General features: G+C 41.8%; 1 protein-coding gene across 2 annotated transcripts in view; it reads right to left on the reverse strand.

Moving 5' to 3' along the window:
* The window catches only part of phkb (phosphorylase kinase, beta), a 73,190-nt gene that overhangs the window by 32,325 nt on the left and 13,035 nt on the right, over nt 1–27,830 (reverse strand). For both annotated transcript variants that reach the window (XM_076155585.1, XM_076155584.1), the window contains 11 exons: nt 27,465–27,564; nt 25,205–25,312; nt 24,260–24,340; nt 21,601–21,716; nt 16,754–16,817; nt 13,622–13,717; nt 11,518–11,715; nt 4,415–4,472; nt 3,802–3,882; nt 2,474–2,632; nt 2,003–2,097 (listed from right to left, as the gene is read on the reverse strand). In XM_076155585.1, the coding sequence (XP_076011700.1) occupies nt 2,003–2,097; nt 2,474–2,632; nt 3,802–3,882; nt 4,415–4,472; nt 11,518–11,715; nt 13,622–13,717; nt 16,754–16,817; nt 21,601–21,716; nt 24,260–24,340; nt 25,205–25,312; nt 27,465–27,564 (1,156 nt within the window). The remainder of the gene's footprint in view (nt 1–2,002; nt 2,098–2,473; nt 2,633–3,801; nt 3,883–4,414; nt 4,473–11,517; nt 11,716–13,621; nt 13,718–16,753; nt 16,818–21,600; nt 21,717–24,259; nt 24,341–25,204; nt 25,313–27,464; nt 27,565–27,830) is intronic.

Raw genomic sequence — 27,830 nt, forward strand, 5'->3', positions numbered from 1 at the left:
GGTTTTGTTATCTGTTTTGGACACCTCGCTTCAATGTTCAGTTTGCATTAACTTCAACGACAAGCAGAGGGTAAAGCGTAAAACATGTTGTGCAGCCACAGCATAGCGTTTCAACCAGACGCCATGGAAACGTCCCCCTCCTCGTCGCTGGGGCAGGCAATCCATTGTTTCCCCCCACACAAATGAAATCTGACTTAAACCGTTGACTCACTCACATTTACTTGGACCACATGCAGTGATAACATCAAAGTTAATGTGATAGGCTTGGGTTGATGGGCAGCATGCTGAGCGTCGCTTGCTGCCCATCAGAGAGTAAGGACACTTATCGAGCTGTGATGCTGTTCCTTTCACCATTAAAATAAGAGCTATCAACAGAAAATATGCTGCCTCGCTGAGAGGAACCAGCCTTAGCAGACACCAGACCCTGGTTCGGAGGAGCACAATGCACTTACACGCAGAAATATCATAAAGGAACTGATAAGAAAGCACAAAATAGGCTGAATGATGAGTTTCCAATATCCCAGTCTGGTTTAACAGAGGAAAAATACCAGGTGATTTAAAAAACATCGACATAAGCCACAGGAAATTGAAAGTTGGCCCTGAAAAACAAAACGTGTTGCTAGACTTTCATTACTGGGGCCTTGTAAAAAGTAAAACGATGCCAGCAGAATCAAAGGCGTAGTTCAGCTCAGGTTAACCACGAGCGCCTTGGCCCCCTGTGGTTCCTCGATCAATCAATACTTCAACACCGTGTTCAAGTTTGTACCGAAATCAAACAAAACAGCTCCTGTTTGTTCGGGGCTCGACCAAGGCAACTTCCCACACAAAGGGCCTTGATGTCGTCCTTTTGCTCTGCAGCCAAGCACCATTGCTGTGTTCACACCCGTCCCCAAACTAAAGTACCACGGGGCAAAACAAGCCGCAGTCCAACAGAACAGAACTAAACCATGCAGATGTGATGGCGGCTTTGGATTCCATTTGTAATCTGTTCAGCCTATGATGATGCAGAAAGCCCATGTGGGAAGAAGATGATGTTGATTCTAAAGTTAAGGTACAACATCCCCACTTGATTAACTTAGTTACTGAGTTCATCTTTGTAGTGTTAAGGATTATCAATAAGCCCTAAAAAGTGATATTTCATACTGATCTTTCATCCATTTCATTGTCATAAAGCTTCTTTTCAATGAGACACTATACAGCAAAGAGAATAAACAATTATAAAGCTGCGTTTCACCCTGTCAGCTGCTTAAACCTCAGATGTGATCTCAGAGGTGATTAACCATTCAGGCTGACTGACCCTGGTCAAGTTAAAAAGGATAAACTGCTGTTTTGGGGCTGAGGAATGTGTCGTAATTAAAACAGTAAGCAGACAGCAGGACCGGGACGAGGATCCTCTCGTCCCTGTCCTGCTGTCTACTGAGCTCGGGGGCGGGCGGGAGAGAATACAACCTGCAGACATTTTTATAATGATGTGTTTTTGCATTACTTATTGACTTTTGCTCTTGAATTTTGGGGTTCTTGTGTGGGGCTAGAATGAAAGGAGATAACCGGCAATGCTGGCAAAAACAAATGATATCAGATTGTTGATGAGACAACCCAGTCACCTTGAGCTCTAAATTTATTTTACATTTTGAAAGGGAAACCAGCAGGGAGCAGCGCAGGGAAAGCTGAGAATGATGGAGCAGAATCTGATTATGGCAGTGGATGAATATATTAATAATGTGCCTGATGCGTTATTATGCAGCAACAGCATTAAGAAACTGTGTGTGAGACTTGGATTCCACTAAAAAACAAACAACCTGCAAAAATGTCCTTTTTTAACAGGTAATGTTGTTATTACCTCAGAGCTCCAAAACACTCTGACATGTCATATGAACAAATGCTGAGACTGCTGTATGATACATTATTATTCTAAATATGAAGACTTATTAGAGGAGTCCAGATGAGAGCTGTGGTGAGGCGCTGAGCTCGGGCATGAAGACATTAACATATGAATGCTTACCTGATTGGAGTATCGCATGCTGACATTGCGCTGATCCCGGAGTGGCACATAACGGTGAATGGGATCGATATCTTTAGGGCTGATCAGTTCATCAACTGGAGAAAACACACACACACACACACACACACACACACACACACACACACACAGACACACACACACACACACACACACACACACACACACACACACACACACACACACACACACGATGATCAAGCACATGTTCTTTTCACTAATGGCATTTTCCCAAATAGATTACAGATTTTTTATAGGCATTTCATTAAATTGAATCTTCTTTTTTTTGGCTTAACACTGCATTACAAGTGTGACATGTCTGATATGGGTTTAAGCTGATTGACCAGAGAACTCTCCTCCTTATGAGCGCTCCTTCTCATTCTCAATCATTCATTAGACCAGGCAGCATCTATGTATATGTGTAGAACACACAGAACACACACGTGGGCCTACCCAGTAGTGTAGCGATGCTGTAGAGGGCCTGACCCCACAGGAACATCATCCCGTCACGGCCAGAGTTGCTAGGGAAACGCTTCTGGCTTCCGTGCTTGTTCTGTTCCGCCTCCACAAAGTCAGCCGGTACATGGTAGTATTTAGGGATCACAGCATGGCCTGGCAACAGAGACAAGGCTGCTGAGTGTGTGTGTGTGTGTGTGTGTGTGTGTGTGTGTGTGTGTGTGTGTGTGTGTGTGTGTGTGTGTGTGTGTGAGGACATCTTTTATTTCATTCGGATGGTGAGATTGGGATTTTATTGGCAGAACCTGCTATGAATATGAATTTATTTGTCTTCCCACCGTAAAAATAAAATGTCCTGCATATTTTACACACATTTTTACTTCCAGCCTGGTATGACCTCATCCACAGTAAACCATGGAGATGTACAGAGGCTGCTAATTTACTCATACTGCAATTCAAAAAGTAAAACAACAAACAAAACAAACAGGGGAAACTGAAAGAAAACCAGCAAGTTAGAACTATACAGTAGTAGTGGACTGGATACTTAGTGCTCCAACAAGTAACAAATATATAATATATAATATGGAACATGTATGTATAATCCAAAAGGAATTACTAAAGGACACTACCCCTATTTATCACAATCCAGCAGTATGTCCCTTGCATGTGTGTTTTTGTCTTTTTGAGGACAATAGGAGCTTGTGACTTATTTGACATTAAGCAAACGTCCGACAGAACAGAGACTTAAACAGGCATTAATAGTGAACGAGACGAAAATACCCTGGTGATAAAGCCGTAAAGCCTAACTAATTAACACCAGGAGTTTTGTTAATTCATACATGAGCTGTACAAAATGACTATGGAGACATAAGTCTGCTCTGTCTCGAGTCGTTACTCTTGACTCCTTAATTGGCTCATGTTATTCCAGCTCTATTATCAACGCTCCACGGCAGCCTAAAGCTCTCCTCATCCCGCCATCGCTCCAGCTCCCCGGAGAGCAAACGGGTGCAGGTGAATATATACGGCAGCGAGGCTCAGCGCTGGCAAGGAAAAGGCTGATTTCAGTTTGAGCCCGATGCCCCGGTGAGCCTCGGCTGCAGTGTGTGTGTGTGTTTGAATATGGATGATGGGAATTAATGAGAGAAACTTTGCGTTGCTAGAAGAGAGAAGAAATTATTACAGGTGAGAGAGTCGTTAATATGTGCTATCCCTCCTGTGTGTGTGTGTGTGTGTGTGTGTGTGTGTGTGTGTGTGTGTGTGTGTGTGTGTGTGTGTGTGTGTGTGTGTGTGTGTGTGCATATGTACATCATTTTGAGATTACTTACCGCCATTATATGACTGGAAGATGATGGGTTTCAGCAGTTCCTGGTATTCTTTGACCTGGGCCTTATTTCCTCTGAACACCCCTGCATGAAGCACACACACAAGCGCACACACGCACACACCAACGCACACACATATATGTTGAACCGTGCATGACTAAAATAATTATGTAAAGATTGCAGTAAATGGAATACGTATGAAGACAGAAGAGGTGGCATGTGTTTGTGTGTGTGTGTGTGTGTGTGTGTGTGTGTGTGTGTGTGTGTGTGTGTGTGTGTGTGTGTGTGTGTGTGTGTGTGTGTGTGTGTGTGTGTGTGTGTGTGTGTGTGTGTGTAAATATACACCATTGGAAGAAATTACCCTTTTTGGTCTAAAACTCCAGGGGTTTGGACTGACAGGGTGATGTGTAAATGATGCCTAAATTTACATGTTTGGAGGAAATAAATGCAGAAGTCTTCCTCCACACATCCTCTTTTAAAAGCACTTCCGTGTCCTCTAACACAAAACAATGTAATTTCCTGTCAAAAGCTACTACAGACGTCTTCTATTTTGCCAATGACCCTCTCGAGGAGCGTATGGCATCGTAAGTGCGGCTGTGGCTATAACAGGGCTTACCGTCAATCATCATGTAGATGAAGAATATGGGGAACTCGCATTCGATTCCATCAAAAAGCTGCAGGGAGGAACACAGAGAGAGAGAGAGAGAGAGAGAGAGAGAGAGAGAGAGGGGAAAAGATGAATTAATGCTCTTCCCAGTGCAGCGGTTCAGCGGAGGAAGAGGATGCAGGCAGAATAGCTTCACTAACGCTGCATATGGAATAGGGATATAGAAGACGTGACATTGAGCAGAGAGGTGGAGTGACATTTCTCTCACTCGCACTGAGCCGCTCTGTTGGCTGCATAAAGAGAGGCTGAAGGTCGATAATGTCATAACGTTTATAATACAGAAAGTGAGTGACAAAACAATGAGAGCACTGACAGGGACGAGCAACTTATGAGCAACTTGTCAGATCATTTTCAGGCTGTCTGACTGAACTCACAGACATAAATGGAGTGAGTGAGTGAGTGAGTGAGTGAGTGAGTGAGTGAGTGGGTGAGTGAGTGAGTGAGTGAGTGGAGAGAGAGCGTTTTCCCAAGCAAACACTTAAATTTTGAACAACATTGCTTGTTGGATGATTATCTAAATCTTATTCAACAGCAAATCCTATTACAGCCGATTGTGTGTGTGTGTGTGTTTGTGTGCCAAACAGCCACACACACGAAACCTCTTAAATCATTTGCTTACAAGTCAGATGCAGAGATGGCAGTAAAGTAAAACAGAAGCTTATTAACCCCAATAATTCAATTCTGGCTTGTTTATGTTCGCCTTGGGAGGATCAACAAACACACAAACACGCACACGCACACACACACACACACACACACACACACACACACACACACACACACACACACACACACACACACACACACACACACACACACACACACACACACACACGTAGAGGCTGTGTAAAGCATCGAGGGAAACATGTAAAAAGATGAAAGTATCAGATAATCTTTAAAACCTCAATGTAATACATCATTACAGATTGACTGTATATATGACTGTGTGTGAGAGAGAGCGAGAGAGCAAGAGAGCAAGAGAGAGAGAGCAGGAAAGTGAGAGAGACAGCACTTGCACTCCCATTTAATTTTAAACATGATTACGCCTGACTATCTGCGTCCCACATTTTTTCAATAATCCCTGTGCTGATGTACGATAACAAAGATTACATCCCAATAAAATAAAGGATGGTGATTAGACCTAGCGCACACACACACACGCACACGCACACACAGTACATTACAAACACTACAAAAGGGACATTGTTTGTCTTGAACGCATATGGTTGCACATCCTGCTGCAGTGTGTGCACAAGGCTTCATTGCGAGCAAAGACAAAAACAGCAACATTACTGATCAGACGATGAAAACCAGAGACAGAAAAGAGAGAAAAGAGATGGAGTGACTGACAGCCGGAGTAAAAGGTAGAGGGAGGGTGAGTAGAGGCAGTCATCCAGGAGGGGCCTGTGCTTTTTTGGCCTGTTGAGGCTGTAAAACGGGCAGCAATCCCTGGTGTTTTGTGCTTGAGCAGTTCAACTGATTGGTAAAAGTGTCTATCACACAGACTGCTGCTCTCTGTCAATGGTAAACAGGCAGCAGAATGGACTCTTCTGCTCAACACCAACAAACAACTTCACTCCGCATCGACGACAGAGAAACTCAGTCTACCGTCTAGCAGCTTCTTTTTCGGAAGACGCGAACAAAACATTTCTGTCGGCTCGATACTTGAGGTGGATTTTTTGGCGAGTCGATGAAGAAGTAGTTCGCACAACTGACATGGAAAACACAATTTGCAAATGAATGGTTATGTAGGACACGACTCTGTGGGAAGTGGCGCCCGAGGACACGACACAGCTCGGCCACAACTCATCAAATGCTGCACCCGCTGGGTCTCGGAGGACAATTACCTCCCTGAAGTCTCTGATACGAGGCTGCTTCCAAATGCACCGCCGCTGAATGGCCTTTCCTCACATTACTGCAGGCGCTTGGTCGTCGCCTCTGGTTTGCAGATTTGAGGATATAATGATCATTACCTCCCAGAAGGCTACTAGATGGTGTAAAGCCGGCTCCATGTTGACTTCTGATCTTAATGTTGTGACAGGAGGAAAATCGAGTCATATGACAACGTATTCACATTTGAATATTTCTAAATTGTACACTTTGCTAATGCTTTATGGAGAAATGGAGTAGAAACACAGCTATTGGATCAAAGACACTCCTGGCATTGAACTTAGCACTCAAAGGAAAGGAAAATATGATGAATTTCTTCCGTTATAATATTATATTTTGTCACAATTGCTGCAAAATTGCAAACTTAAAGAAACTGAAAAAGTATTCTTGGTAACGATGTCTTACTGTGTTGATACATTCATCAATTTGTCATATTAGCATTCTACAATGTCGCTGATTAAATATTTTATTACAACATAAAAAGCTGGACTTGTTCGCCTTGGTGGAGGTATAACGTTTCATCATGTCTCCTGGTTTTCATCATTTACATGGATCAAAGGAGGACGATGCCTAGAATACTGCTGTACAATGAGTTTTCACATTTTTTGTAATCAGATTTCAAAGCAATAAACGTGAAAAGTCTGGGTTTATATTAGAGAAGTTACGCAATAAAGCAGGAATAACCAGGAGTTGAGAATCTGAGAGGCATCAGTGTGTTGCACAGTGGGGTCGGTCTGACTGTGGGTGACACTGGGTGCAGGGCCGGCTCCTGGAGGAACTGAGGCATTAAATACTGTTTGCTAATACTGAGTCTTGGAGGTCTTTGTATGCATTAGCCACCGGATTAGAAAAACTAATTTCAAAGTGTTTCAGAGCTTCCACAACTCACGGAGCACAGAGCCATACTCTCCCTGTTTATTTCCTCTTAGGACCGCTGAAGAAGACTGACCACTCACTGGTCACCTCAGCCAAAAGTCATTTAATTTTGTAAGAGGTTTACTGTTTTGGACATTTTTCACACCGACAAAGCAACTGTGACAGCCAAGAGCAGAACTCTGTCAAGGCCCTGTTAAATGATACGAGAAAAAAACAGGTCACTGCTGCCCACGAGGCCTTCAAATCACAGGGAGCACTATTTGCTGTTTAAAGCTTTGTCGAGTGCCCTGCCTTTGGTAAATTATTTCCCATCGGGGGAACGCATACGAGGAAATGGCAAGAGTAGTCCAGAATTCTTCAAAAATATTTCCGAGATAAAGTTCTGATTCACAGCACGGCCTCCAGTGTAGAAAGTTCTTAGCACAAAGAAGGCTCAAGGCGCAGCGATTTGGTCTCTTTCATTGATTTGGACTCTGTTTACGGATGGTTGTTAGATTGTGTCGCCGATAAGAGCAAAATGGGCAGAGATTGACTTTTTTTTGGGAGGTTAAGTTTCTATTTATGTTGCTTTGGGAGCAACACAACACACTAGAATGTCATTGCTAGAAAAGCACAAACACTTACGAAGGTAGAGTTCCTGAGATCCTCCATAGATGCTGTATCTTTATAACAACTGTGTCTCTGCATTTCAACTAAGACCAGCAGGAGGTAGCAGAATAGAAACGTTCTTAAAGAATTACACTGCTCACAATGTCCTAGCATGTGTTCTCCAACCAGCTCTGTAGTAATTTTGTCTTGAGAGTATATTGAGTCTATAATCCATCCGACTAGTGTTGAATCAAGGTATTAATATGACATTAGGGAGCTTTGAATGCCTGACATCCTCCACCGGTAAACAGAGTCGATCAAGAGACCAAACATCTTCAGCACCAGCAGTTCATAACATCTTGACTTTTGTTTTCTCTCCATTTGTCCCTCTGAGCTCATTAATTCTGCGACGTTCATACTTCAGCTACAGCAATAATTTGCTCTGTGTCAAGTCGACTCATTGAACTGATTCTGAACTATTAAAATCACTTGGAAAGGATCACACGGGATTCACAAAAGGACAAGCAATTTACACTCAGTCACATAAGCACAACAAGATTGGGAGTGAAGTGTCGGGCCAATTAAAGCACCCGAAAGAGAGGAAATGAAAGGAAGATTTATAAATATTCTCCTTTACCTGCTAAAGAATAAATATTTCCCTGATTGGGAATGAAAAATCATCTACAATTCCACACACATAAGCGCATATCGTATAATTGCCGTCAAACAGCAAATATAATGGCAAAGGGGGCTCTTGATCATTGTTACATAGTGGATCCAGCATCATTTTGACATGTTGGCATTTTACAAACAATAAAATGCACACTCAACATTATTCTTACCCTAATTGGTGACACACACACACACACACACACACACACACAGCAATGGTCTGATATTAGCCTGACCAAGACCTTTAGTCAGGCCAACACATGAGCACCTAGACGCACGCAATGGTCAAACCCAGACCTTAATCAGACTCAGCTTAGGCCAAATGAAAAGCAGAGGTACAGGTCCCATATGAGCCGGACTACCTGGGCAGCAAATTGAGTTTATGCGGCAACTTCAATTGCGTGGATACTGGTTGTAATGTAACACAAATTCCACTGTAATATAACTAGCTAGTTAGCACAGTTAGCTACACACTGTGGTAACCTGTGGTTCCTTGTGATATTTAAATTGCAGCAAATGTGAAAATGCAACTTATATTGAATGAGGGGCTACAAGGGCTGAATCCATGCAGGAGGAAGTAGAATGTATATGCTTGAGCACCCTTCTATGTAAACAGGATTATAAACCAACTGCTTATGAACACAACTACTCTAAATATCTGGGTTTGGTCTCTTGACATTGGCCAGACTCTTGCGTGCATCTGTAAGAAGCTGCTGTGATTGGCAGAACTGCTTAAAAGGCAGAGGATCGCAATGTGACAAGATAATAAGTGATCTGTCCGACCCCTTACAACTCATTTGCACATAGGATAATGACAATAAGTGCTTGGCTGGAGCTCATTGTCCTCATGCGACCTTGTAATTTGACTGGTTGGCACAAACGCACTATTAAAATGTGGCCTTTAAGTGCCTTGTGTACTTTCAGTGAACTTTAAATACACAGGCAGAGGGAAAAGTTTTAAAATAATAAATCTAAGGTCAGGTTTTTCCCCCCTAAGTGCAAAGATTAGTATCTGACATGGTTGGGAGCTGCAAATTGTATTAATTTTGTGCCCAGGCTTTTACTTAAATTTCAAACACATTTGAAAAGTAAGGTTTTGCTTAAGACATGCAGTGGCTGAAGAAAAAGCAAGGAAATACACAAGAATAAGATTAATGTAATATATATACAAAGAGGAGAAGCATTTCCAGCACAGCAGCACATTTATTTTCTTTCTGCCTGATCTATAGGCGAAGAGTGGATAAATGAAAGAGCATTATTTCAAGTATCTTCTGTTCCCTGCGGACTTGATCTTTGCTTGAAACCTCATATGTATATGTTATATGGATAAGCGTCTGCAAATATGACTTAATGATGTTCAGACCTCCAACCTAGAATTTATTTTCATACATTTTCCTTCTTCCATCACTCTGCCTTTTGTTAGTATGAGCAAATGGTTGCCTGCACAATACTGAGTGTACGTTTTAAAATGTCATGGGCATTTGTATGGGATGCATTTGTAATACATATTGGAAAACATTGGTCGAAGAAATATCTCCCCCTAGAGCAGAATGCTGCTAATAGGACATATTTGCATGATTCATGGACCAGTCACATTCACTAAAATGTCACTTATTTTGGTATCTTTATGAGTGGTGGAGCATTCTGGTATGTTATCAACGAGTGTATGAGGGATTGGTTTGGGGAACAAATGACGGCCGATCCAAGCAGCTCCACTCGTTCCCTTTAAAAAGTAGCGCCATCCTCATTGTGGAGTTTGGTAATTAAGTCTCTTGAGAGGAGCATATTGTTTGATTTGCAAGAGCAAATATACAGCAGACAAGCTAAACAGAAAATGTCACCACTGCCAAGCTGGGGAAAAAAACAATAGTGTGTTTAAACCTTCATTATCCCTGAAGTGATCCAGATAGAAATCCAATACAAACTGTTCTTACTTGTCACAGTATGAAATTAAATCAGTGCAGTAACATGACGATAGTTTCAAGACACAGTCACTAATTTGCCTCTTTGTAATTAAAACTGTGCAGCTTCAGGCTCAGAGACGATGTTGCAGGGAAGAGAGGGAGGGGACATGGAGAGCTTGTGAGGGAGCCTGCTTGGTGAGGGAAGTGGTGTGGCACAACCTTGCTTCTCTGCTTTAGGAGGATTGTAATTTCCGTGTCTTTGAATCCTACCGCTCGAACGGTGGGGGGTCTGGTGCTGTGCGCGGTGAGGGATGTGTGAGACGCAGAGCAAAGAGATGGGACGCCAGAGATCAGATCAAATCGTTCCCCATTTAAATAAAGTGACTAATCAATCAAGTGTGAGTTTTATGAAACGCTTCCCCCGACATGTGAATGAGGAAAGAGAGTTGCAGCTATTTTCCCTTAATGACAAATCAATCTGCCGCCGTTATTCATGAACTATCCCCCAGTGTATGTAGCCATGATTTAGCAAGTTGCATCACTATTGCTGTATTGACAGTAAATCATTAGGCAGGGAAGAGTCACATATATGTCTCTGCTGTCTTCATTACAGCCATATAAGAGAGAACACGGGTGAGATAGACATGCGTCTGCTCTGAGCATGCTTGCGGTGGGTCTGGATCATCAGCAACACTCGCAGTACCGCACAGACCAGGAGAGGGGGAAAACAACACTGCACCACAAGAAAACACGACGTCCTCTTGCTTACATTTAAAGCTTTTACAGGGTGAGTGATATATCTTTTGATTTACTAATCCCATTTGAGGTTGATCAATGAATGAGCCCGTCTAACAGGCTCCTCTGATGTTGTAAATTTCTCCTCATTACTATGCGTGAGCTGAGGCCTGACTGGATGAGCTCAGACTTGTAAAGCCAGCATCTGCTTTTAAACTTGTTTTATTTATAGGACAGAATGATTTTAAATGTTCAACCATTTCCCTTGTTGATCATTATCGTGTTTCATTTTCAAACACTTACACACACAACATCATCACAATGCAAAAGAAGCAACACAATGGTGTAATTAAATCCTAAAAAAAGGAGAAATGTTACATGTCCCACCTTCATTTCAGCACTCTTGTAATAGCGTCGATTCTTGTCCTCATTAGCGGTCCGGTAGCCATCTCGGAGGAAACGTTTGAAGCCATATTTGCCCCTCAGTTTGCGGACGATCTTGTCCAGTGTCTGACTGTAGAGGGCGTCATCGTCCACTGCAAAGGCCGGGTAGCTGATGGTGGGCAACAAGGCCGCATCTGTGTTCTGCCAGGGGGAAGGACATTGTTAGGAACCAGCCTGGGCCTCAACTGCTGCCACCTGCTGAAACAATGGTCTGTCATGCCTGAATGGAGTTTTCTATCAGTTTTCCACCAAGTTATGATGAACTTTAAATGTTGTCAAAATGCCATATGACGGTGCCTACAATTCAGTTCCATACCATAAGCTGCAACAGAACTGGATACTCATAGACCTCAGCTTCACTGCAAACTGCTACCAATGCTTCACTTTTATTCAATTTGACTTCTAAACATCAGACACAAACACTGGATATCCTGTCTGAACATTTGAAAATCTGTATTAGAATATGTAATTTGCATCTACCAAAGGAATACAAAAACTGTTTTGGTGTCGATGTAACCATTAATCACTTGCGGACTATTTATATTTGACGTATTGCACCTTTTGTGTGTAAACTAGTTTAGCGTTTAGAATTCCATTCCATATGCACAGTTTTGATGTCAAGTACATTTTCTGCATGAGGAATCTTTCGAAATTTGCTCAGACTGCTAAAGTAATTCAAGGAGCCAGACTTCTACTCTGTCGATTGTAATCCCCTTTATTATTAATCCGTGTTAGTGTCCTCGGGAGGTGACGCTGAAATTAAATATCATCTCGCAGAACACGTTTGGTCTCTCGGTCTCTCTCTCGATCTTTCTCAATCTCGGTCTCTCTCTCCTTCCCTGCACTTCCTTAATGTCAGTCCATTAGGCTGTAATGCCACTCTGGTCATCAAATTATACTAATTTCCTCACAAGCTGACGAAGGCAATTCCACCTGATACACTCGGCGGGGAGAGAGGTGATCGTTTCAGACCACATGTGGTGGATGAATTTGTTCCTGCTTTCTCAGAACACATCACTTCAATTTCTCACCATCCATCACTCTTGCCTTTAACAGCTTTACCTCCCTTCATTCTCGCTCCACTACTTGTTAGCGCTGAACCTGTATGAGCACAGGTAGAGGGAAATGCATTGCTTGAATAATGTATATCCACTGACACGCCTATATAAGTGTGTGGTTTGCAGGATGGCTGCATCAACCTTTCACCAGTTGGACTGTGTGGTAGGCCTACTCTTCTACTTTGGCCTTTGATGTGCTTATCTGAATCCAAAAAGACAGGATGGAGGATGTGTTAGTCTGTGACTGCTGAAACGTTTCAGGTCTGTTTTCTCAGAGTTTCGCAGAGTCTCAAAGCCAAAACTCTGCCTCCAACCAAATCGAGCTTGTCGACATTGATTTCACAAGCCTGGAGTAAATTAAGACAAGTGTGCATGCGTACACAACTTACATCAACACATGTTCTGATACAGCACAAACACACTCACTTAGTTTAAATTAGTATGATGTGCTTTCAAATGTTCATGTAATTATCAGCTTCACCCTCTTCCTTTAACACATCCCTTTTATTTATGGAAGTAGAAGCCTTGTATATATTATTTGTATACATCCGTTACAATATGTCTCTATGTTTGGCCCCTGCTCCATTAAGCAAACAAATTAATTAATTTGATATTATCGTATCTATTTTTGATAAAACTGCTCTAACTCAGAGGAGGAAAATGTCATCGTTGCACCAATATTTGACGTTTTCACTGTTAAGCCTGTATGTAAAGTGTATTAAGTGATTCAACAAGGAACAAGGTTGAATAATAACAAGTTATCAGAGGTTATCTCTAAAAATAATGGAAAAAGTCATGTGAAAGAGACCTTGACTACTTCCTCTCTGGAAGTGTTTAGACTTGGATCAGTGATGGACTTCAGCGCTTTTTACCATTGCATGCTGGGATACTCAGCAGCCCCTGTATAAGTAGGCTGTGTGATTTAGTGATTGCATTTTTTCAATGATTGATTTTAGCAGTTACACAGAAGGTTGGACAGGTGCACTCACATGGGATCGAGACTCTCTGGGCAGAAGGGAAGAGAGGGTTTGTCTGTTCCTGTTGTGGGCGTCCAGATCCACAAATATCACTGACCAGGAACAGCCCTGCAGAGCAAAACACACACACACAAACAAAAACACCTCAGTCATGGCTCACCTATTCACACGGGCATGCTCACAAACACAGATAGTTGCACAACAGATCCATGAGCGATTGGAAAAGGCATTTTAAAGCAAAACGGGTAAATTGACATCCGGCCCACTTTTTAACGCCTCCGCCATCACATCTCACACCTCCACAGATCAAAGCATCATAGACAGCGGCAACAGCCCAGCTCTTACACAACACTTTGCGGCTTCAAAAAAACAACTATATTTGAGTGATACAAAGTTAATATTCAAAAGTATAGTGTGGGAGTAGATGAATACAAATGAGTGGTGAGTCTTCATCCTGATAAAAGCCTCCATACAAACCAAACGGCACAGTGCAGCTTCTCCATCAGCGTCCACCTTATGCTTGCACTGACAGACCTTTGACAGAGGGGGTGAATCACATGCTTTTACATACTAAGTGAAGTGAAACCAAAACCATTTTCTGTTTCTAAAGAGCTGATCCAGTGTACTCCATCTATCTTACATAAACCCCACTGACTCACTTCCTCAACCTGCTGGGCAATTTCTAATGGAAGTCAAGTACATTATGAATGAACGGCTCGCCCACACACAACTGGTTCAGGCAGGGCTCAGTTCAACATGCTTTCCTGGGGCAATTTTCCTGTAGCATAAGATGCACGTAAAGGCCAATGGCTCAGAAGTTACAGCTGCGGCCTTGCAGTAACAAAGCCTTGAGTTTCGGATTCAACTATACCCCTTTCTTGATGTAAATGTGCCTGCAAATGCACTGTGAATGGAAATGGGAATGTAAGCTGCAGCCGTAAAGCCGTCAACTAGCCCTATAGTTACGTTGTCGGAGCCCTTGCAGTAACACCCTCAGTTTGAACTGAAGCGGTCTGTAAAAATGGGTGGGAGGGCTGCACACACACACACACACACACACACACACACACAGATAAGAGGGAGCTCAAGAGAGAGAAGGGGAAGGTGATTTTTTATCATCATGAATGACAGTTAAGAGACGAAAGCAGCCATACTAACTTTAATTAAATGATAAACCTTTCACTTTTTGCGTCTTTTCTTACTCCTCGCCTGTCCTACTCCTTTACAGGATTTTTGCAGGTTGCGATCCTGCATTATGTAGAAGCAGCCGATAATACATTTATTGATTTTCAAATTGATTCACCGAAGCAACCTTGTTGGATTCTGAGTTTAAACGTTTTCAGAATATTCAAACATCTCCCATATTGAGCTGTTATAATGACAGGATGTCTTGATTTTTGTTTGTTGAGGTGCCCGACAGCTGATCTCTGCCGCTGATTTGCAGGGAATATGCCGGAATCTGTGTGAATGCAAGCACAACCTCCAGCAAAGGTTTGTGAGTGAGAACCAACAATACCGGTAACAACAATTTATCTGCCAATATTCTGCAATCTTGCAGGGAAAAGGGCTCTTGACTCCAGTTTCTTCCCACAGCCCAAATTCATGCAGATAAATAGCTGGGAATCCAAGGAACACTGGATAGCTCCATTCCCCTGCAGAGAGCATGGATGGAGAACCAAGATAAAATAGAAATCTGCAGCTTTTCCCAGAGGAGAAGGTCGAAACATTTCTTCTCACCCCCCCCTTTATTTCTCTGCATGCCTCATTCTGAGTGGCTTAAACCGGAATGAGTGACAGCCCTAAGACAGAAAGCCAAGCTTATTCACACCTCTGTGTGCTTATTGACAGGCTTTAAAGTTCAATGCCAGCTGCTTCTCAGTTAGAACAAGTTATCACACTGCTTTCTTTGCATCCTTTATGTGACCAATAGTGATCACGGAGAAATGCAATGGCCATGAAACTGATGAATTCGTGCCCATTCACCCAGTGCAAAGGTACAGGTAAATGTACACCCACAAGTGTCAGTAGCAAGTATTAAACTTGATAGTCTAGTTCAGAGTGTACTCAATGTTCTGATTAACAGGAGTTGGTGTGTGAAGGCACAGAGTCAGCTGGGAAATCAGGATTGATAGAGATCATTATTTAAGCAACTGGAAGGCTTGTAACACTTCCATTCTCAGTGGGAAACAGAGTGAGGCTCTCTCCATCCCTCTCACACGCACATACACACACACACACACACACACACATACATATAACTGCATATCTACACTCACACATACGTAAACGCCACAGACAGCATGGATCATAAAGCAGACCCCTCTATAAATTGATTCCTTCAACAAGACCGATGACATCCATCCATTTGCAGGCACTTGGACAAGCTCATTTTGCAGCAAATGAGAAGCGAAAAGGAGTTCAATATACACTGAACTTTCATCCTGCAAGCCTGATGTGACTATCAGAGATCCCTCTTTGTTAAGACGCACTAGAAGAGCCAGAAACAGCTTCATTAGCTTATGCTCAAGTGAGGAAAAGAAGAAGATTGTAATAAGAAGAGGTTCACTAAGGGGAGGACTCTACTTTCCAATGCATTAGCAGGTGTAATGTGTCTGTTTTCTCTCCTCTTTCCTCCACATTTGCAGCAAAAACACATTCTGTATATCCACTAATGGGCACTGTGAGGCAGAGTGGGAGATTCACGAGGGGGGGCGGCAGGGGAACTAGGAACAAACATCAATTGTAGCCATCGATCAAAGTCTGCAGGAACACAAACACACTGACTGAATCTCCTGATGGTCCAAACTTCCACTCGGAAAAGCAGCACACCATCGATGACACCAGCACTAATTACGCTGATGGTATCCTCTTGTTTAACCAGCTGTAGTTTTCCATTCATTGAGACTGAGTAGCTGGAGCTCAGTATTTCTTCACAAAGGAAGATGGCACTGCAATCACCCAGCATATCTTTGGGAAATACTGTATGTATTGTCGCTGTAATGGGCCTCTGCAGAATTGAATCTAGGCCATCTATGTACAATGTGTTGTTGCGTCACGTGACGTTGTTAAGATGAGACCAATGCACACGCTTCCATCACGATGAGAACGTTGAAATGTGCAAGCGAGAGTAAATCATTCAAGTACCTGGTTTCCAAACAGGTTGAATCCATTGATGGCCTCCAGAGCGGCTTTAGCCAGACCCACAGAGCTGCAAAGATAAGAAACACAGGGTATTACGCAACACACACACACAATAGGCGGATTTTCACTGATACTGATGATCATTGTGCGGCTATATATAGATTGACAGGGAATTATTCATTGCACACGTGTGAACAACAAAATCCGGGATCCGGCAGTGATGGTGGTGATATGGAATCTTGTCAAAAATGCAAAGAAAGAATATTAAGCGCAGACATTCAAAACTGAAATTGAACGTCTTTCTTGAACAATTCAACAAAGCTGAATGCTCCTGAGATTGTGGTCTGCTGTCGATAATGAAAACCTCACAATTCATTTTACAGTGACTGGCTACTGCAATGCAGGTAAAATCGTGGCGTTGTCTTCACTACGATATTTCAAGATATCCCTAGAAACCGCCAGAAAACAAATGAATGAAGTGATAACTCCTGGTAGACATGCTGACATATGTAATGTGCCCGACGCCATTAGTGAAACCTAAAGAAAAAAAAGAAAAGAATCTATGATAAAAATACGGAGTGTGTCGGATTCAGACAGGACAAGAGATGTGCTGAAAATCTGAAAAAAACCCAGAAACATGTACTGTGAGAATGGCCGACAGCGCTCAGCAGGTACAGCTACACATGAGCTTTCAGAGAGACGATTGATTTTCTGACCAAACTGCTGTGTGTGGAGCAAGGAGGTTGTCAGCACCTTGCACATAGCCAGAGGGCATATGACTCTAGGGGAGGAAACGGCAGGTTATAAAAAAAAAAGAACAAAAAAGAAAAAAGAAATTAGGAAACAGGACAAAAACAACACCATGACGCAAAAGTTTCAGTCAGCAGAATAAAATCATTCGCATGATGAAAATGTTGCTGTGGAATTTCACGAGTTCATGAGCTGAAATACTAAACAACTTGATACAATTGTTTAGATAAGCCTTCATACATATATTTCATTCAAAAACATTTGTTGATACTTTGCTTGGACATATTGTGCCGATTTCCTAGGCAGAAACACACTGATCTGCCTTAGAGCTACTGTGCATACTGAGTGAAAAAGGGAAAATAGGTATATCATAAGACACACCCAGTAAACAGGATAGGGAGTTTCTCCTGTGGCTTTACATCTAAGAAAGAATAGAATGAAAACATATAACACAACACTGCACTCGGATTTGACACATACTGTACATGCTGCTACAATTCAGTCATTAAAGATCATTAATAATGTTGAAATATTGACAAATACATGACCATACTGTCAAATTGGTCTTATATATGTTTCAACATAACCGAACATTTATGTATTTAACATTTGTATTTGATGAAATCCCAAAGCCTCTCTGACTAGATTTTCTACTTTAACAGCTGGGCTGGAGTTGTTCGACAGAGCGTGATGATAAATATGTGGTGCATGAAAATAAAGTGAATCATTGACTAAAATATGGACAAATAACAACAGTGCCAACACACATTTCCTCATTATTTGCAGGCATTTCTGCCCGCTGGGAGTTGAAGTGAGTGTTCAATTTGCTCAGTATGATCGTTTACACAAATCTTGTTTACATGGACACATTTGGACTCTGCCCCCACAACAATTAGTTACTTAGCTCATTAGTATTACGCAATCCAAACAACATACATAATGCTTCCTGGCTAATTGCAACAATATCCCAGCATACACAGGCACCTCTTCTTTCACTCCATTGAATTTGCTATCGTTTCTGGGGGATCTGCTACCAACAGCCTTGGTTTGTTGGCGAAAGAAAAAGGAAAAAAACACGCTTCCTTAAGATAAGGAATGGCAGAAATTGAGGATCTTAATCGAGACACTGAGGGGGGAGGGAAAGGCCAATTTGACCTTGGATGATAAATCAGTCCGGAGCACATAACAAAAAACTCACTGCTATCTCGGTTCAATGGCCGGAGACAATGTCAGCACCTAACCAAACATGGGATCCAATATTCTTATCTTCATAGCCGCCGATAGTTAATATTGTTCATCCGTGGAATTTCTTTCTGTGGCAGAGATTAATTAGGAGCCAGTTTGTGTTTGTTCAATAGTCTTTTGTTTTTAGTAATTTTCCACTCTCCCTGCTGCTCCATTTGTTTCTTGAAACAGCAGGTAGTCTGACCTGGTAAGCAAGCTCGCCATATTTTGAAAATATGGCTGTGGGAAGTATTCCAGCGTGTAAATAAAAATACCTGTCGGGACAAAAGTAAATACTATTTACTTAAACTGTCAGAAGAACAATATTTTCAAGAAATATAACAGCTGGAGATTAAAGTATGCTGGAGGTGAGCTACACCTCTAGACAATGTTACAGATATTACACTATACAACTTAATCAGGTCTGTTGTGTGTGTATGGCAACTGAAGTCAGCAGATACATACCTAAGGAAAAGAAACAACACACACTTCAGTCTCCCTCTCAGTGTATTACCTCTATCTAATGAGAATACAAAAGGATGCGTAAAGTCAGGTGGTGAAATGCTGGTGGTCTGCTGTGGTCACAATAGTTAGAAGAAGCACAAAGGTCTAACTTGTCTGGCTGTAACAGGTGTAACAATCTTGCCATCTGTCTAGCTGCATCTCAATTCAGCAGCAGGATCCTTCACTGACTGTACCTCATCTAATAAGAGACTGACAAGGCTCGTCCGTATCCAGGGGCTGCCGCACATGTGGATGAGAAATGCAGCTGGTGTACAGGCATCTGTTTGCCATAATGCATTGCGCACCATTCAGTTGTTTAATGGAGCATTCAGTCGATGATTGTCAACTAGTAAAGCCGGGACATATCACAGGGCCATGACATAAATAATACGCATTTGTGTTCAGGTGATCATCAGTCACTGGTAAATATATCACATGAAGTACAAGAGCAAATGAAAAAGCCATTACATGCAGTAAATAATGTTGTTTGTGCCACTACGGGGAACATTTAAATTATGTTGATAGATTTTTCATGACAGTCAAAAGATTAATTGAAAAATACCAGGTTATTACTGTATAAGCTCACACGGCAATTTAAGGGCAAAGTCCTACTAACGTCCAATTTGTGACTTAACCTGAATGCACCAATGCATCAGATCAGTTCAGATTTGAGCCATTCAGGTTCAGCCATGTCTTTAAATGCATCTTGACCCTGATTTGGAAAAAAGCCAACGGCTTCAGGAAACTCAGTGAACTGTTAATCAAGCACCGTCTGCTCATTTCCCAAGACATCCTGAGAAGAAGTCAGCCAAACTAAGCGAACACCTGTGTGGGTGTTCTGACAATATGCAATCACCTAAGAAAAAAGAATCCTACTCTAATTTTTCCGAGGCATCATTTCAACAACTCATAATCAAAGCCTCCGGGAGCCCGTTATTATGGAGATGAGACACTTGACAAATTCTTATGATACACAAGTAAATGAGATTGAGCCTTTCCTTCAAAAACACAGGATGACCTCCTGATTCTGTGAACGTGTGTGTATATTTTGCTTTATGAAGAATGAGGCTTTATTAAGATAAGCGTTAATCAATTTGGATGTAATTTCATGTAAATTAGGTATTTAGTTTGTCTGTCTAATGGATTATCTTGCTTTTGTCCCATTAGACGGAGCCATTTGACCTTGATCTGTCAGTCCTGTTCTTTGCTCTGCATAAAATGTGATAAGTTTATGCTTAAGAGTTATCCATTTTGTCTTGCTCATTATTTTATATCGTTCATCATTCTTGACCTTGACACAGAACCTCCACGCATGACAGATCCTGACCGTAGCAATTACACTATTACAACGCTGGTCATATGCCAACACTGCATTAGAACCACTGTCAAATGCTCTGTTGTTGCTGTTTGACATTGGATTCTTTGTTTAGGTTATTTCTAATCAAAGTTTCAACCCTGTTAACAGAGACGCCCACGCGGCCCTGGAGCTGCCATCACCTAAAGACCACAAGAAGATTTACAGCAGCTTAGAAACTCCCCTTCTCATTTCCTCAGCAGTGAACTCTGACTCATTCAGGGAGGCTTTGACTCTCACGGCGAAATATGAAATATGATGTAATCTATAATGTTCACTGTGTGCGTATACTGGGGATCAATTTTTTGCTCGAGCTCCCTTGATGCAGGTAGAAAATTACCTCAGCCAACTCTCCATGAAATTTCTTGCATTCTTTCATGAAGAACACACAGGGGGACATACAGGAGGCAATTGTGACACATGTGGCAACATCAAGATGAGACAGGGAATCAGCCGGTACTTTATTTAAGCCTCAGGTCAGTCATTTTTGTTTTGTTTTTTTCATTTTCATTACCCTTTTAGGAGTCTGGAGTCACAGCCACTACGCTAACAGTACAATATAATATAACCACATTAATGTCTTTATTATAACTTTGCCCTGAAGATCTAATTCCCTTTGCATTATAAAAGTACATAAAAAATAAACCTCACGGCGAAGAAGTTAATTATCTCCTTCCAAAGCTTTAATTAGCCTGTATAATATGTCCTAATTAGTCTTGGAGGCCTTGATTGTTGTTTACAGGTTTGGCAGAAAAGATCTTCACAAGTAAAAATTTGTCATCATTTTTAGTATAGAATTTTGTTTTACAGGGCAGCTTTCAAAGTCTTACAGATAGAAGAAGTTGAAAGCAATTAATAAAGGCAAAAGGCACTTTGACTTGATAACAGCCTTTAAATATCTAAACAGCTGAACTCTAGTGAGCCTGTTTATTTTGTGTGTTAGTGTGCATGTGTATGTGCGTGTGTGCATGCGCATGTGCGTGCATGTGTGTGTGTGCATGCTGAGCTTGCAGCTGACCTGGAATGCAGCTCGGTGCTGCCGTTGTTGTATTTACTGCCTCTCTCCCACATGCCGTAGTCCGGCACCCTGTAGGCTCTCTCCACACAAAACACCAGGTTCTGGATGAAGGAAACCTGCATACAGAGAAACACACATCAAGCAGAGGAAGACATACACAAACACACACACACAGTCATCCACAGAATCACTTGACTTACGCATACACCCCAACACCAACCTCACAAGCACAAGTAGATAAACACACGCCAAATGGACACATGGCCTTATATCCATGTGTTTGATTATCTGCGCATTGACCTTTCATTGCAAACTCTGAACACCTGATCACCTGCGTCTTTGCAGAAGCAAACCTTTTTTATTATCAGAGGCAATTAGCAGAGTTACTGTGTTTCTCAAATGTAGCAACTCAAATCACAGCTATGGGGAAGATACAGCGTATGAGACAAATGTCAAAATCAATAGGGATATGGGACGAGCTCAGACCAGCTAAATACAGGAAGATGTGTGAAGACTTTAAGCTCTAAGGCCTTAAATCATTAAAAAGACCTGAACGCAGCAGTGCATACGTGTGTGTGCGCGCACACACACTGCTGCACGTATGCAGCAGTGCACGTATGCACTGTGTGTGTGCTTGACTGATTGGAGATTTAATCTAAAATGACAAAGTGCAGGAGGGGGAGAGAGGGCGGCTGAAAGAGAGAGAGAGGGGGGGGGGGGGGGGGGGGCATGCATGGTATTTAAATAGGCCAGTCTAGGAAAGAGGACAAGGAAAAAGGGAGAAAGGCAGTCGAGTCTAAAAGAAGGAAAGGTGTTTGCTGGCTCTCTTTTCCAGGATTTTATGAGCGGAATGATTAATGAGAGGAGCTTCTTAGTATCTTAATGGTATCTTAATGAATGTTACTGCCCACTGGCCAACCAAGCCTCTCCGTCTCTCCGCCATTGGACAACTGCTTGCCCGTTCTACTTAATTTTCTGAGTAGAGTTTGCGCACATGGTGCACATTTGCAGAAACATACGTGCTGCTGCATGTTGTGTGCACTCTTGCATGTGAAAAAGAAATGCATCCACCTGAGAAAAAAAAAAAACTCTATATACACACGCGCAGTAATGAGAAACTCTATTTCATGCTGCGTGGAAATAAAAATGGCATTTGGAAGGTCGATAGTGTTTCCTCTCTGTGCTATGAGGACAACCTGATGAATTCTATATCACCCCAACAAAAAATACTGCAATGCAGCTTCTAGCTCAAGTCTAGTAAACACCAGTGAACTTCACCACCTGTTAGAGCTGCCAACAAACTGTAATAAATATAAAAAAGGGGATTACTCCAAAGGAAATTCATTTCATAGAGAATTAAGAATAAGCATAAATTGCCCAATGCAGACTGAATTCAAGCAGTTTAATTTGGATTAACCAGTAAGTATTGTTTAAACATGCAAATTAAAGTTGCTATGTAAACAGGCCTGGCCTCATAAAAAAGCTCCATTGCTTGTTTTGTTGCCGTTAGGAATGAGAGCATGTGACAAATTCAAAGTTATTAAGCAGTTTTGTTTGCGAAAACAAAAGGAATATGGCACGCCCTAATTGGTAAGAAGCATCATGTTTTACCACATTCTTATATCTGAAGATAAGCCCAGTCTAGTAAACAAAGAGATTCTTTCACCGGCGGCAAAAATTTCTGTGCTCAGTGGCGGTAAGTAAAGCTGTGAATGAGCAGACTATAAAAACTAACAGAGAGAATTAATGAAGTTGTAACTGCTCCTCAGGGAAAGAGAATGAACAGCAGCGTGTGTAAACTTAACAGCCACGTCACCATGTTGGTTTATTAGAGGTCTGTGCATAAAAGGTCCAAAAAATGAAGGCTGACAGATATATCAGACTCAGAAGATCCAATTTAGAAAGCAGCTTTTCATTAAAAGTCTATTACAAAACAGGCTGGTGTGCTGCCAAATAAGATAGAACCAGTTTGATTCCCGAGGGGGCATTTAAGTCTAACAATAAAATCATACTAACTTTTCCTGTGGAGAGTCACATAAGTGGATCACTAGAGGTAGAAATACAAGCAGCGGTTTCATTTCAATCAACTCTAAAGTGTCTAAAGTGGATTTAGGAGAAAAATACGTCTCCAAAGATCATGACATCATGACATCAACCTTGATTATGTGGAATAATATAGTCCTAAACTTGTGCTGTATCAAAACCTCATATCTACGCGCTTTGGATAAAAGTGTCTGAAAAATGAAAATTTGTGAACAACTTTCTACATGAAGAAATGAATATTCATCTAGTTTAAATCACGAGAGGGCATACGCCTACCGAGGCCAAACAAGCTTAAACAAAGTTTGCCATGGCCTGGCCTCATGAGAAAGACACATAACCAGTATATAACAAGTCGTACAAGTTGCAGTTTAGTCCAAATAGCTTCATAACTTGTTGAGTAATCCTGCTGACAAACTACCTAACAGACAGTGGTGGAAACATCTCCTCCTTGGGGGAAATAATTTAAAAAAACATTAAAGCATCAAGGACCTCAGGTGGATATCGAGCACTGCTGATGGATTGGTCAGAAGAAATCAAATCAATATACAGGCCAGGACATAAATCCAGAGTTTCCAAAATTGATCGAGGCGTTAAGTCATTGTGGTGTCTTGTTTACCTCATCGGTGTTGTAAATGATCTGCAGACCAGAGCAGATCATCTCCACAAGGTAAAGCAGAAACAGAGAAACAGCATCGATCTGCAACAATCAGAGAGGCAGAGGTGAGCAGATGAGATATGATTTCAGAAATTACAACCATTTGTACACTATATGACATTTCCAAATGTGTCAATACTACAGTCTGAAATCTGAGTTTTATATTTGCACTGGCTCCATTTACATTTGCATCATCAATAAAGCAATTTGCTTACTTAGCATAAACAAACATATAGACAATGCAATACAATGTATCTTGTCCTTATCTATGTTTAATACAAAGTTACAGATATTTATGGCTTTTGGTTTCAGCTTGGTGTTGATGGTTACTCTGTGACAAAAAAAGATTTAAAGACTTAATGTTTCATTAATTTTCTCCCTTTCTTGGCAGCTCTTCACTAAAAATAAGAACCTCATCCAAACACCCCACACTTCTTGTCTAAACCTCTGAGAGAAGAAGAAGTAATTTTAGTGCCAATTAAAGACACATCAGCCTCTGTGTATAAGTCAATTCAATCCAATCCCAAATGCAGCAGGAGAGTTTTCGTTCAGAACATTTAAAAATAAAACCTCCCACTGAGCAATTCATTTATTCTTCCTATTGTTTGTCCACTTCAAACATATTGAAAAAAATGGATTCAATGATGAATAGAACAGATAAGCTCATCCGCATTTTTTTTTCTACATAGGACAGCAGTTAGGTTTGGAGTTGTTATTTAAGTACACAGCTAATATCCTTCTCATTTATCTACTGTATATCTTAAAATATGTTTCAATGTCTTTTTCACATGTATACCCTCCTATTCACATGTAGAATATACAGTACATAAATCCATCATTAAGTCATAGTTGTACTTTCTCTGTTACAGGTTGGATCATTTCACCGCTGCGGTCAGACTGACTGACCTGCAGGTGGTGGTAATCATTATAGGAGTAGACCTCGTCACCGGTGTCAACGTTGAACACAGAGTGGAGACACTTGGAGGGGCTGGGATCCTGCTTAAACTGCTCCACCTTGAAAAGACACACACACAAACACAGATTAGGAGGACACAAACACACATACTCAGACAAAGACAGGGGGGGGGATGTGTGTGTATGGGGGGGGGAGTAGTTATTCCTCAGCCATTTGCTTTATATTTTCATTTCACATAACAAACCCTCCAATATAACAGCTAACTAGCAGTACATTGCAACTGTGTGTGTGTGTGTGTGTGTGTGTGTGTGTGTGTGTGTGTGTGTGTGTGTGTGTGTGTGTGTGTGTGTGTGTGTGTGTGTGTGTGTGTGTGTGTGTGTGTGTGTGTGTGAGGTGTGTGTGTGTGGGTGTGTGTGTGTGTGTGTGTTTGCTGCACACTACCAATTCATGGCTGAGTTATAAATAATTGGCCCATTGGTCCCATTTTAACTCATTTGTTTGTCTTCTCCACCTCTCTTGCTGCTCTCCCCATCATCGGACCCTTCCCTCACTTTTCTCTTTGTATCTGCTCTATTCCCCTGCTTCTCACCTCTCCCTTATTCTTCCACTCAAATTCTCAATTACTCCATCTCCTTTTCTTACATGTCCCTCTTTGCATCTTCATGTCTTTTCTCAGGTTCTTATGACCCCTCCCCTCCCCACCTCCCCTCTAGCTACTCTTTTTCTCTCTCTCAGAGTCAGGTCATGGCGGAGGCCCCTTTGTCCCACTTTTACCGAATACTGCCCCAATTCTTGGCATCCCACAGAGGGTATATGTGTGTATAAGAGACACAGGGTGTGTATCAGTATAAGAGTACAACCTCTATCAGCAGCTAACAATAGCAACTGTAACCAAGTATGTTATCCAGATATAAATGTGGAGTATTGAGACATCCACAAACACGTTTACATGTTGAAACAGTTGAACATCCGGACCTTCAGCTCATTGTTGCTTTCTGTCCACTATCAGGAGTGAAATAAAACTGTTTTGGAGCTACGGATGACACTGATGATGTAAAAAACCTGCTGTTTCTTTTTAATAATCTGTAAATTGAGCTTGCTACAGTGTGATGCTGCTGGGTTCATGCTGCTCACCTCCAATACCTGAAAACACAAATATGGTGCAAAAACCTAACAAATGGTGTGAAATTCGTCCATGCTGTCTGTCAGCTAGGATTTGAACACTCGGTTTACTATATTACATCTGTACAGTGCAGTGGTATCCTCAGGTCAGGTGAGACAGGTGTGTAACACCAAGGTGACAAACAAGGTGAATGGACAGATGGCAAACGCCTCAATACAGTAGTTAAAATGGGACTTGGTTCCTGGCAAAATCACTAATGATGATCCACTTTATTCAGTTTCTGGTCTAAATTTAAGAACAGTAAGCTCACTTGAGCGTTGCTGCCCTGCAGGTGACACACAGCTCCAGTAGGGTTGCTGGAGAAACTCACAGTATTGTTTCTCTGGATGGATCCTGAGGCTCTATACAGTGACACTAAATCAACCATGACAACTAGCTGACTCTAACAAACTAAAAGAGACAATTTTTTCATGCAGATTGCTCAAGCTCAACTGCATTTAATTCAGAGGGAAAATTCCTTGGTTGGTTCTATCGCAGGCGACCAGTGGAGCCCAGCTGCACTGTGAAATTTGCCCAGCAGTGGCCCCGTGTCACGTCTCCATTAAAAATGCCATGTTCTCTGTAAGTGTTGGAGACGGGGCCGAAACGAACGCTGCGCTGTGTAATTAACTGTGTAAACGCAGCTTTGTAATTAAGACTCAGAAAAGCTCTCCCCTAAATTAGGTCGTCAAGGTCGAGACAAGATGAAACGGAACAGCTTTCAAAGGCAGAGCATGTATGCACAAACACTGTAACACACAGCAGGACGGCATTTTGTTATTCTCTCCATTGCATTAGGTTTCCTGAGGAAGAAGTGGATTTAAATGTCACATTCAGGGGAATAAATCTGATTAGGCGATTGGCAGTAATCAAGCCATTAGCAATAAAGTAACAAGCACCCCCTGCCATTTATTATGATATGAAAGAGAAACCGCATGCGTCCACTGCTCAAGCGCTGAGAGGCTTTGATGCATAGCAACATAGGAACACACCTTTGATCCAAACGCAGAGTGTAATTGCTGAATGCTTTTCTGGCAAGAACATTACTGTGAAAGCACGAGCTGGGCGGAAGCTTGATGAAGACTCACTTTGTCAGCCTGCCTCATGTAACAGTAGAGGATCCCTCTCATGCACTTGATAGCGGAGTGTTCCAGTTCGTGGGTCCGCCCCATGTCGTCGTCGATGCGTCTGCAGAGCAGGAGGAGAGGAGCAGCGATGAGAGGGCGGGTACACACATGCATGAGGTGATTTTAAAACACCTGAAGAGATATTGATTTAGACACACACTGTACACATGCATTATGGTAACAGATGGACTGCAGTAGTGTGATTTACTAATGATTGCAGGAATTGAACTTGCAGCCATTTGATAATGAGCCTGCCTGAACATCTTTACTTTTCAAGGTCTGAAAGTCATTTAAAAGCATAAAACAGAGATTTCATATTTTGTTTAT

Source organism: Genypterus blacodes, unplaced genomic scaffold (assembly GCF_046128005.1).
Source record: "Genypterus blacodes isolate CSIRO-AG114 ecotype Tasmania unplaced genomic scaffold, CSIRO-AGI_Gbla_v1 ptg000067l_1, whole genome shotgun sequence".
Lineage (NCBI taxonomy): Eukaryota > Metazoa > Chordata > Actinopteri > Ophidiiformes > Ophidiidae > Genypterus > Genypterus blacodes.